This window comes from Polistes dominula, unplaced genomic scaffold (genome assembly GCF_049000335.1).
Source record: "Polistes dominula isolate Pdom_NZ unplaced genomic scaffold, Pdom_raw_medaka contig_21, whole genome shotgun sequence".
Classification (NCBI taxonomy): domain Eukaryota; kingdom Metazoa; phylum Arthropoda; class Insecta; order Hymenoptera; family Vespidae; genus Polistes; species Polistes dominula.
The window spans coordinates 984,938-997,500 of record NW_028301061.1 but is presented as its reverse complement, the minus strand read 5'-3'; the positions used below and the strand labels follow the sequence as shown (position 1 = coordinate 997,500).

The 12,563-nt window shown below is 34.5% G+C and overlaps 2 protein-coding genes across 2 annotated transcripts in view; both read left to right on the top strand.

Moving 5' to 3' along the window:
* Positions 1–3,150, top strand: part of LOC107069217 (tsukushi) — a 3,901-nt gene extending 751 nt beyond the window's left edge. The window contains exons 2-6 of the mRNA XM_015326312.2: positions 188–459; positions 604–860; positions 954–1,242; positions 1,692–1,853; positions 2,536–3,150. Coding sequence (XP_015181798.2) covers positions 188–459; positions 604–860; positions 954–1,242; positions 1,692–1,853; positions 2,536–2,844 — 1,289 coding nt within the window. The 3' untranslated portion in view covers positions 2,845–3,150. The remainder of the gene's footprint in view (positions 1–187; positions 460–603; positions 861–953; positions 1,243–1,691; positions 1,854–2,535) is intronic.
* Positions 3,151–5,241: 2,091 nt separating this feature from the next.
* bsh (brain-specific homeobox) lies at positions 5,242–11,874 on the top strand. Its single transcript, XM_015326510.2, has 3 exons — positions 5,242–7,802; positions 7,883–8,135; positions 10,505–11,874. The coding sequence occupies exons 1-3, from the start codon at positions 7,461–7,463 to the stop codon at positions 10,819–10,821; spliced, it is 912 nt and encodes a 303-aa protein (XP_015181996.1). The 5' UTR covers positions 5,242–7,460; the 3' UTR covers positions 10,822–11,874.
* Positions 11,875–12,563: the final 689 nt, after the last annotated feature.

Sequence of the window (12,563 nt, the reverse complement as noted above, 5' to 3'; positions counted from 1 at the left end):
ATCATTCTCTAATATATTAATAATATTCATTTGTAATTGCAAATTGTTCAAAATTGAATTAATCTATAAGTTTATTTATTTGATTATTTTTTTTTTTTGATAATTAAAATATCTTTGAAATGATATTATTATTATATATTTAATATATTACGTTATATTATTAATAATTATTATTTATATTTAATAGCAAAATTAGTGAACTGCAGTGAACGAAATTTGACGAACACATTTGAGGCCGTACAATGGCCGAAAACATCGATCGATGAGATTACATTTATAAAAAATACATTGGTTCATATAAAACCATTTCCATCAGTCGTCATACAAAGATTGATACTTCGACAAAATCAGATTACGACGATAGATAATAGTGCTTTCAAAAATATAGTTAATCTAACCGAGCTTGATCTGAGTCATAATCAACTCATCACGGAAAATTTAAATCCTCATGTGTTCGAGGTATTATTTTATTTATTAGAAAAAATTGTGCGACGACAATTTTTAAAAAGAAAAGAAAAGAAAAGAAAAGAAACAAAAAACAAATCCAAATTTTGTATAGAAAAAAAAATATATATATATATTTGTAATTATTTTTATTTTCAGGGTAAATTTTCACCGGAAGCTTACGAACCGTTAAATTTGAAATATTTAAATTTAGCTGCTAATTCGTTACACGCATTGAATCAGGATGTTTTTGAACATTTAGGATCCCTTAAAGTGTTGATACTTGCTAACAATCCTTTCAAAATGTTAGCAGGTCATACGACTTTAGCTATCAGTAGTCTACCATATTTGGAAGAACTTGATTTGAGTTATTGCGAATTGAGTCAATTACCTGAATATATTTTTTATAAACCCAGGTAATTATTTTAATTAATAATTAATAAACCCATTCATCATCGTTGTCCTCTATAGAATTATTATTAATATTATTATTATTATTATTATTACAGATACTTAAAGAAATTGCACTTGAATGGAAATCAATTTACCGAAATACCAAAAGCCTTGTCCATGGCGTCAGCTTTAGAAGTTTTGAATCTTGACGAAATTCCAATTGAAACATTGAACGAACATAATGGATTTCCTGAAATGAAAAATCTCAAAGAATTAAATATGTGTTGTATGCCAAAGTTAATTGAAATTGGTAATGGTTCGTTCGGTAAATTATCGAGTTTGGAAATTCTTCATATACAAAATTGTCCGTTGTTGAAACACATCGATGAAAACGCTTTGACCAAGGTAAACAAATTTTACATTGTTTAAACAAAAAATTGAAATAATTGATCTTTCTTTGTGTCTATCATCAAAAGAAAAAGAAATCTTAAGATACAAATTAACCTATTAACTCTTTGACGTATCAATATGTCATTAAAACTGAGACAAAATTTAACTCAGTTTATTCTTTACTTCATTTCAAAGTACTAAATAATTTTTGTATTATTATAATTAATTAATATAATATTTAATATTAATTTAAAAGCAATTAAAATCATTGCCGATTCTGAAAAGCCACCTATCGACAAAATCTGCAACTTCTTTTTTGTTTGTTTACTTGCTAACCTAACAATATTTCAAATAAATGTCTACCCAAAAGTGTTCAAGTATAAAACTATATTACAAACGTATATTTGTTTTGTTTCCCATAAAGATATTTTACAAGTTAATATCTTATTTGTTATTGTTATTAGCGTGAACATGGAATGACCGTGTGGCCGCCTTTGAAGATTCTCGATTTATCGGATAACGCCCTACGATATTTACCGTCGCAACTCGTAGAAAGTTGGGACAAGCTCAAAGAATTGGATCTGATGAACAACGAATGGAGCTGCGATTGCGATAATCAATATCTGGTAAGTTCTGGCAATCACAGCAGTTCATACGCGCGCGCACTCACGCACCCACACACACACAGACACACACACACATTTTTCTCTCCATCCAGTATTTTTTTTTCTTTTTTTATTCTCTTCTTTTGCGAGGAGTACACATACATACACACACACACACAAAATGGCAATATCCCTTTTCACGAAGAACTGATCACCATGATACCCCATCCCGTTTGTAACTTAACTCGATCATCGGCCACGTCTCATTCCGCGTTCATTGCTACCATCAATTGATATCTCGTTTCGAGCAAGAAAATAATGACCAAAATGGTTACCTTTAGATAAATAATACATCTTTTTTTTTCTTCTTCTTCTTTTATCGATAAAACGTTTTTACCGGGAATATTTCAGGTTCATTATTTTGGTTTGTTCAAAATACGTTAAACAAATAATTTACGTGACAAAATTTTGGTCACGTTTGTATTCGCGTCTGATTTACTTTTTCTACTCGCATAAGTTCCTTCATTTTGTTTTCTACTTATAATATTAATTATTTTTGTAACATACTGTACATTTAAACTTACATTTTATTGGTACCTGCAAATGGGACCCAAAATTTCATTGAATGTAAAGATTTTTCTTTTTTCTTTTTAATGTCTGTTCTTTTTAAGGTTAGGTTTGTTTGTTTGTTTGTTTGTTTTAGATTGGTACTTTGTTACCCAAACATGGAAAAAGATTGATGGGAGAGGAGGTTAACGAAATGAAATGCAGTAAAACGTCCGAATATGCAGAAGTAAATCTAACATCGTTGTCAAATACAAAATTGCCCTGTAATAGCAAAGTTGGTGTATTGCACATAGGAGTTGTTATTGGATTATTGTTCATTATTTTGATTAGTTTGGCAATAATTATTCTTTATCAACGTGGATATTTCGTGGCATGTTGCGGAAGAGGTGCAGCAACGTATTCACGTGCATTTTACAAACGCACATCTGCCGATTACGATATTTAAATAATATTTATAATAAATATATTAGGTCTATCGGAAAATTCTGTACGTTGAAACAAACGTTAGTTCAATTTTTCGTCACTAGGTGGTAAGGCCTCATTTCTTAAAATGGAGTATACAAATGGCTACCATATTGGCAAAAGTTCAAAAGTAATTCAATTAATTCATTGTTCAAATTAGAAACAATTTATTATTTTATTTTATTTAAAAAATGGACAGAATTTTCCGCTAGACCTAATATATATATACATTAATTATATCTAGTCTGTAAATCAACAAAATTTTAGGTTAGACGTGTTACTATTTTTTCTTTTTCTATTTTGACAAATTCGTTCTCACATCATTTCAAATAAATTAAATTTTTTTGTCATTTATTATTAAATATCATATTGTTTTGTTTGTTAAAGTATTTAAGATTGGTTAAGAAAAAAATAATCATGTTCAAGTTTGCTAAATTTTATCTTTTGTTTTTTTCTTTCTCTTTTTTGAGTGATCAAAATTTTTAATCATCGCATCTCTCTCTCTCTCTTTTCTTATTTTTATTTTTTAATCGTAGAATAATCTTTGTATATCAAATACTTTTTTTTTAATAATAAAAACAAAGACAAGAACAATAAAAATAAATTCCTTTGTAAAATCAAATCTGACTCAAGTATTCTTCCCATTGGCGTAACGATCGTTTAAACATTGCAGATGAATTTTTATTGAGATTACATTTTCAGATGACTCTACAAATCCAATTCTTTGAAAGAAAACAAACACACACACACACACACACACACATACACACATATATACATTCACACAGATAACAACCCTTATTAATATGAGTCAAAATAACAACTGTAAAAAAGAAAAAAACATAAAAACGATTAATGACAATCATAAAGTAAAAAAGGCTTATTGGTTAGTATCATCAAGGACAATGCAAAATCTATATATATATATATATAAGCGTGGCAAGGATACAAAGGACTATGGACGACGCGTGCCGGCATTTAGACATAGGTGGAAAGGGAGTAGTAGGGGAAACTTGCCCTTCCACAATTATTGAGTAAATTAACGTCACGTCATAGTAACTGCGTTACCGACGCGTGTCCGTTCGCGTCCGGCCACGTCCCTGTTGCTTTCTCTTTCTCTCTCTCTCTCTCTCTCTCTTTCTCTTTCACACTCATAGATAGGATCCCTAGACGATGCACAATCCCTCCTGTATTCCTCTATCCATTCCCACCTTGGTTACCGTGGCCCAAAACCAACTTTCCTATGACTCAAATTACCTACCCTAAACATGGCCCCTTTTTTGTTTCATGTATTTTTTCATTAATTGCCGTTGATTCATTTTATTTTTTTTTTAAGACTTTCGCTTTCTTACATTGGATCGTTCGGATTTTTATTTAATGCAAATTGGCAAATAAAAACACGTGAGATCGATGTGAGGATTCAATTTATCAATTGCAACTGTTTATGACCACTTGAAAGGCCTAAGTTTTAGGTTAGGAAGCACAAATTGTCATCAATTTTACAAAAGATAAACGAAATTACTTTCCGAACAATCCAATACCACATTCATTTTTTGTATCTGTCCATTTTTGTTTATTTTGATTTTATTTTTCTGTCACGTGTATGCATCCATCACACTCTCAACACACATATAAAAGCATTTGACGATGTTTTTCATCGTGAACGAGCTCCTGCTAACGTCCCGAGAGACTTGTTAAAGGGAAATACGACATTGTAGGACGATCCCACCAGAACCCAACAACTATTACTATGATGATGATGATGATGATGGGTTGCTACTGTTGTTGTTGTTGTTGTAGCTCTAGCTAGCTGTGAATTTGGCAAGTTTTAATACGAAGCTTTTTTTTTTTTGAAGGGTCTTTTCTGATCGATCGTTTATCCCTGTTTAATTAGCGACATCATTTTTGTCGGTTCGTTAAGTACACGTTGATGTAGGTTCTTCCCCACTTTGTTGATATAGTAAAACAAGAACAAAAAAAAGGTTCAACGAGTATGATAAGCTATTGGGTTGTTCAGAAAGTAATGTTGTTTATTCCCTGACACAATAAAAGCATTAATTGATACAAACTGGCAAATAATGATCAAATTCAGCTGTTTATGTTCACTTAAAAGACGTCTAGGTTTTAGGTTAGAAAGTAAAAATTGTTTTCATTTTTATTTTGTTAGAATGAAATTACTTTGCGAATCAACCCAATACATTTAAACATTTGATCGTACGATTAAACTTAAGAATACTTGGTTATTTTATTATTATACGAATTAATAAAAGTAAAAAAGAGGGAGGGGTAGGGGTTGGTTGGTTGGTGATTTTTGTACCTACTGTTATGGATGAATAAGTTATATTGAAGAAGATTTAATAAAAAAAGTCAAATAGAAAAGCTTTGATCCTTTGTACGTGTATGTCCTTTTGTAATGTGTGTATGCGTGTATATATGTAGTAGTAGTAGTAGTAGTAGTAGTAGCAGCAGCAACCCTGTACCGTTGTGCTCGTCGTTCAGAAAGCACCCGTATATACCACGGGATAAGTAATTTAATCTCGTGCTGCTTCTGTTCCGTCCACGCGTCCGTATCCCTCCTCGCCGGTATCGAAGATTCGATAGGTGGATGCGAGTAGTGGTGGAAGGTTCCTATCGACTCTCTCTCTCTCTCTCTCTCTCATGTCAGAGTAATAGTAGTAGTAGTAGTTGTAATAGTAGTAGTCTACGTGCTTTCGCGAATCCTCGAATAATTCACAAGCAAAGTCGACACCATTTAAAAGCTGACCATTTTTTGTTTTTATTTTTATTCCTTTTCGCATAGCATCGTCCTCCTACTCTACCTATTCCCATAACAAAATTTTCCACCACCTTCATCTTCAAATTTCAATCATTTTGTTTTCTTTTTTTGAAATATTTCCACTTAAAGTTTGTTGTTAAAACAAAAAAAAACAAGGAAACCCTTGACGTTAGAAGAATATAATAAATGCTAGGGTTGTGGGGGTGGGTGGATGGGTGAATGGCATCACCAATTCAAGAAGGCATTCCTTCAATTCCTTCAGAAAATTCAATGTAACTTTGGAGAAAGTACGACAATCGTATACGAAAGGTGGCATTCGTCTAACGTTCTTCAACATCCCTCTCTTCACATTCGTGTCCCTTTTCCTAAACATAAATCCACATTTTTGAATATATAAACAGGAAAGAGAGGATGATACCATAGGTGTATATCCATTTCCCAGTTGGTGGGAACGACGATAAAGATAAAATGCACATGCACGTGTACGCAAGGTAAAGAAATATCTAAATATCTAGATATCTAGATAGATAGAAGTAGATAGAAAGCAACAACAAAACAGGATAGAAGTGAATATGCGAATAAACCTGGAGAAATAGAAGTGAAGAAGCTTAAAGGGGTGTGGAGGAGGCAAGAAGGGGTTGAGAAAGACGCGCGCGAATGGCTTTGAGGGGTTAGGGGTTAGGAAGGGTAGAGGAAATGGGGGTTGGGAGTTTTGAAGGAAGGGCTGGAATTTCTTCGATCTTCTATCTCACATTCTTTATCTCTGTTACACCCCTTTGGACTAGTGTTGAACCCGTTTGATACACACACACACACACACATAGGATTTTAGAATGGTGAACATATATGTAGAATACTACTGGAGGGATGATTCCCGACACGGAGAGTCCAACGTTTCCATGACAACGTTCAGAGTTGGTAACGCCCAGTTATTTGATTGGGACCAACCCTAAGCTTCTATGAGCGTCGCGACGCCAACCAATACGATTTAGCGTCGGTACGGCGAGAGGCTGAGTTTCCTACCATGCGACGAGGGTGCCCGCGCGTCACCAAAACCTGTGATTTTCCTTCCTTCCTTCCTTCCTTCGTTCCTACGTTCGTACGTTCGTTCGTTCCTACGGGGGCTCGTCACCAACAGCGAGATATCGGACCTCGAATCTCCTTGGATATCATCACGCACCGATACTCCCTAAACGACTACTAAATCCTGTTCTAATCTTTATCTTCAACGCGGCAAAATAATAATACACATTTATCATTTTTTGTTGGTTTATTATTTGGGTTATTATATTGTACGAAACTAAATAGTGGGTTTGTTGTTGTCCTATAACTGGGCTAATAATCATCATTGTGTGTTTTGTTTTAATTAATCGATTATTATTAAATTGTTGTTACGTGGGGATAATACCGCAAAAACAGTTATCATCTTATCCGAAATTATCTGATACCTATTCTTTTAATTTGGAATTCTAGTTGATTCTTGTTTTATTGTGTCATAGTTTTTATTCTTTGTTATTTTTATTTATTTATTTTTTTCTCTCTCTTTGTTGTGCAACAATAAAAAGATTATCAATCTTTGAGAGACATTTCTTTTTTGCTACGTGAACTATTACAGTAGTTTGTTTACGAAAAGTGTTGGTACTTGAGATCGAAGATTAACAGTGTTCCTAGTGGTGTTTTCAAAGTGTTCAGAAAGTATCAAAAAACATGGCATCAGTGTATACCATCCGATTATTATCAACGAAGAGGGTGTAATCTGTACACGTTTTGCAAGAACTTATTGAGGATTCTTACGCATCGTTGAAATAATAAACTTGGAAAAAATGCAATCGACCTGTCAACAACAAGCCCAAGCTCATCCTGGCCAAAACGGTACCTCCGCAAGTCGAACATCATTTCTAATCGAAGATATTCTCAGTCGTGGTAGCGTACCACCCCATACACATCATCAACTTCATCATCAACATCTTAGTTCAGCTCACGGACAACAACATCAACAGTATCAACAATTTGCCAGTTTGTTACCCGGTTATCCGTCGGCGCCACCCACTGCTGCATTTTTTCTGGGACCACTTTTTGGTAGCGCTGGTATGGGGGTTGGTGTTGTACCAGGTGTCGGTGAACTTGCTGCTTTAAAACATTGTCGACGACGAAAAGCACGAACGGTAAGTACAATTTCAATTGTTTATCCATTAAACCTCACACATTATTATTTTTTAATTGATAATAATTGATCATTGATTAGGTGTTTAGCGATCAACAATTAGCTGGTTTGGAAGCCAGGTTCGAAGTTCAAAGGTATTTAAGTACCCCAGAAAGAGTTGAATTAGCAGCAGCCTTGCATTTATCAGAGACCCAAGTTAAGACATGGTTTCAAAACCGAAGAATGAAACATAAGAAACAATTACGAAAATTGAACACCAATTCCAATAGTAATGGGATACAATCGTCGGGACAACAGTGCGGTACGCAATCCGGTTCGGTGACATCACCAGCTGGTGAGTACAATTTTAAACACGTTATTAACTGCAATTGATTGGGTTCTTTTATTTTTATCATTCAGCCATATTTTTATTACATCAAACAAAACAAAAAAAAAAACTGATCCTTGATATGCGGAAAAAAAAAGTCAAATTTACTAGTCTCTTATTTGGTTCGATTGCGTCAGGGTTACGTCAGGGTTTTGCGGGCTCGCGCTATGATTACGATCGATTTGCCATTTACTCGGTCAGCTTTAGAATTTTAGCGCGTGTTAAATATTCCCGTACTATCGTAATAATGGACCAGTATGACGATATAATGCAACCAAAATTCCACTGACAATAAATTACGCAAGTTCGGCTTAACTAACCAGACCATAACCCCCAGGTGGGGGCTTGCAGGAACTGTAATCATTAACTAGCGGTACCTAGATAATGATCGCCATCTATATAGTAGAATTTGCCGCAATCGTGTATGGCTAACAATGTTACTACATCCAAATTATATTATACAAGAGGAAAATTCAACGATGAAGTTACACGGCAGGCAGGCAGGCAGGCAGGCAGCGGCGGCGGCGGTAGGGACCACGATGATAACCTGCGAACAAGATAGTTGGAGAAAAAGAGGGGGTAAAAGGAGGATGAGGAGGAAGAGAAGGAGAAGGAGAAGGGGGAGGGGGACTGAACGAAATGTTGGTTAAACTGATATATCAATTTGGGAATATAGCGTTGAAGTATTTCCTCGTTAGTAAGTAGAATGTTTGTGCGAAACCGTTACGCTCGTTTTGACCTTTAATGAATTAATATCGGTTTTGTTAAAAACTCTACAGAGATAGATAGAGATAGATAGATAGATAGATAAATAGATATTGGCATTCCTTAGGATTAGAATAAAAAGAAAATAAACAAATTTCAAGCAAATCTTCAAGAATTTTCACCAATGTTAGCCTAGTCAAGAATTGTTCTCACATAAGATGAATTTATTTGATTGTACAAAAATAAAAGTATATCGCTCGTAGTTAAATAATAATTTACGTAACCGTTATCATGATCGGTCTTTCCCCCTCTCCTATCTCTATCTATCAGTTGCTGAGGCTAGCCTAATAAAATTGGGTTAGGTGTGTATGCTGGTACACAACTCAGACGGGCCGGCGGGTACTAGTCTTCTTCCTCAGTGGCGAACAATCGAGAGGAATATAGGTCTGGTCGAGCACTTAGCTGATAATTGACTAATTTTGCTCGAAGACCGGAATCGTGAAACGAGTAGGAGGAAAAGGGAGAGGAGATGGGGTTTTGATGGTAGATGATAGAGGGAAACTGAAAGAGAGTGGAGGAAGGGGACTTCTTAAAGTATCCGGTAGCGTCTTGAAGACGTTCAAGATGAAGAGGTAGACAAGACTTGTCCTCACTCATACAACCATCCCCTAACACACATATATACAAATACATTGACATTTCTATCCTCTCCCTTCTTCTTCTTCTTCTTCTTCTTCTTACTTGGTGCCCCCTTAGCTTGCTACCAAGGAGATGCCTCGATAACTTCGTTAGCCCTTCCTACTCTGAACGAGAAGCCATCTTGGCTAGCAAGACGGAGTAACTCGAGGACTCAGAGGTTACCCTGACGCTGCCTGATGCGGTGCCACCCGATTTTAGAATCGTGCATTGAGTGCATAAAGCCTCCTCTATCTTGCTCACTCTCTTTCAACCTCTCCCCCATCCCCTTCCTCCTTCCCTATACCCTTCCCTTATACTTGTGAAAAGCGACGCAGTTACCTCCCCCAATTGCCACGACTACGCCCGAATTCAACGTTATTGCTCGGATCACGACCCATCTTCTCTCCCTTCTGTCTTCCCTCAGATTAACTCCGTCGCGTACTCTCACTTTGAAACGTTGGGATCGATCAATGATGTACTTTACGTCTCTCGTTTCAGGATTGATATTTTAAATGTTACTTTTACAGTTATTATTTCAATCAGATGATAATGATGATGACTATTACAATTTCAATGAAACAATGCGCGGTACACATTGCAATTATTTATTAGAAAATTAAGGTTAGATTTGATTAAACCTTTGCACTCCTATGTTTGAGTGTGACTTAACCTAAGTTTTAATCTTAAAAGATATTGTAATCTTGAAAAATTATAATAATGTTATATTGAATTTGTTAATATATTTTACAATTGGCTATGTGATTTATGTAGGTTAAAGTTTAACTTGAAATAAAAATGATTTTAAAGCACATTGTTAGCTGTTACTGCAAAATAAAAATTGAAATATAGATTTTCTTATTAGTGCAAAGATTTAATATATCAAATGAACTAATGAATAATTTGTTGTTGTTTTTTTTTTAATTATCGTACGGATATTTTTTGATTATCAACAGAAAGACCGGTGGACTTCTCATTGAGCAGCGGTGGTGGTGGTGGTGGTGCAGGTGGTGGTAGAGAATCGCGAGGAAGCAGCGACGCAGCAATGGATTCTGATGAAGATGAAATTGATATTCTTGGTGAAGATGAAGAACCATCACCTTCAAGGAGCTTAGCAAGTTTACACCTGCCAAAACGTAGTTCATCGACACCATCATTTCATCAAACGACGACACATCCACATCAACATCCTGTTGTTACCCTTTCGCATCATCAATCATCCCATCAGCAACAACATCAACATGGCGTTCAACAACGTCAACAGCATCGCTGAGAATTCCAACGTTGATGATGAATTCAACTTGTGGAACATTTATTTTCAACCTGTCATCACTACTTTTACTTCTATTTCTACTTTTTTCGAACTATCAGCTTCTTCTTCTTCTTCTTCGTCTTCGTCTTAACTCGAAGACGATGTTAAACTCGGATGGGACTTGGTAAATTTCGAGACGGTGTTGTTTGTTGTTCGACAAATGGGGGGGGGGGTGGCGGCAAAAAAAAGAAATTAAATAAAAAGTGAAATCGTGTGCGATTAAACGTGTGTTAATCTCCGGAATTTTTTTCGTACGATTATTATAATCATCATCATCATCATCATCATCATCATCATCATCATCATCATTGTGGTTCACCAAAATGCAGGTTCAATTCTGTGCGGGAATATAATTACACACATTAACATATTCGTAGATCGAAGGATAAACCTGACATCAAAATCATCCTTGAAAATCATTTAGGGATTAAACGGGATATTAGAATTAATTAAACAATAATTTATTAATAACGGAAAAATTATTAACAACAAATATAAACGATCGCGCGCATTAGTGAATATGAGGATAAATCAAATGAATATAAATCATCAATTTGTGCCATACGGAAAAAGAAATTCTTCTAAACAAAAACAAAAAAAAAGTGTGATCTGATATGAATGACAAAATTATTATTATTATTATTATTATTATTATTATTATTAAAAAAAAAAAAAAGTGTATTCACGAAGAAAAGGGATTATTCATAGCAAATCTTTAGGATTGGATAAAGAAAGGATGGGATTTGTTTTCTTTCTTAGTCAGATTCCATTGGTGGGAATTGAATGTAAAAATGCTGCTAACACAAACAAAATGACTGGCTGATGATCGAGCTTACGCGACACTTTTTATAGGGACAACAAAGTTGCAGTAATATAAAAGAAAAAGAAAAAAAAACATGAAATGAAAATAATAATAATAAAAAGAACTAGTCCTCTCGTGTCACTTTTTATAGCGAAGTGTAAAGTTAGCCTGCGGTTATCGTTGGAAATTAAAATGTCGTACTATGACGTCGACCATGTGTCTTCATTTAATCAAATACCCAAATGACACTTCAAACAGTATATATATATTTTATTTATTTATTATTAGATACTTTATTAGCTGCATGTAGTTTGAATTATTCTAATCTTCCCCATTCATCCCCCAAATTGACATTTGATGATGTCCTAAGCAAAAGAACCATTGAGGAAACCACACTAATTGCCTGACATTTTCTTCCTTCTGACGTTCGAGACATTTTCCAGCCCTTAACGATTACAAAAGGGAAACTTTAATAGACCCCACCCCCACCCCATGAACCACAGTTTAATTTGAACACACATGCGCGCAACTATAAAATTGACAAAAAAAAAACGATTAAACAATAAGACGAGACAATATGACGTAAAGTTTGAACAATAAAAGAAAAGGTAAGTGTTCAATTGTTTGGTTGTTACCAATTTGACAAAAGTAAAAAAAAAAAAAAAAAAAAAAAATAAAACGAAACGAGTGTGAGTGAGTGAATTGTGGTCAAGGAAAAGTTACTTTCTCGGAGATTCTATTGGTAATCCAATTTAGAAAGAATTTCAATACGTTTGATGAAAAGACTCGAGACAACGAGATGAAATGATGAAAAAAAATGATTCAAACAAATGTTTGAAAAATTGATGATTAATATTATCAATGAGGACTCATGAAATAAGGAATGATTATAGATAAGAGA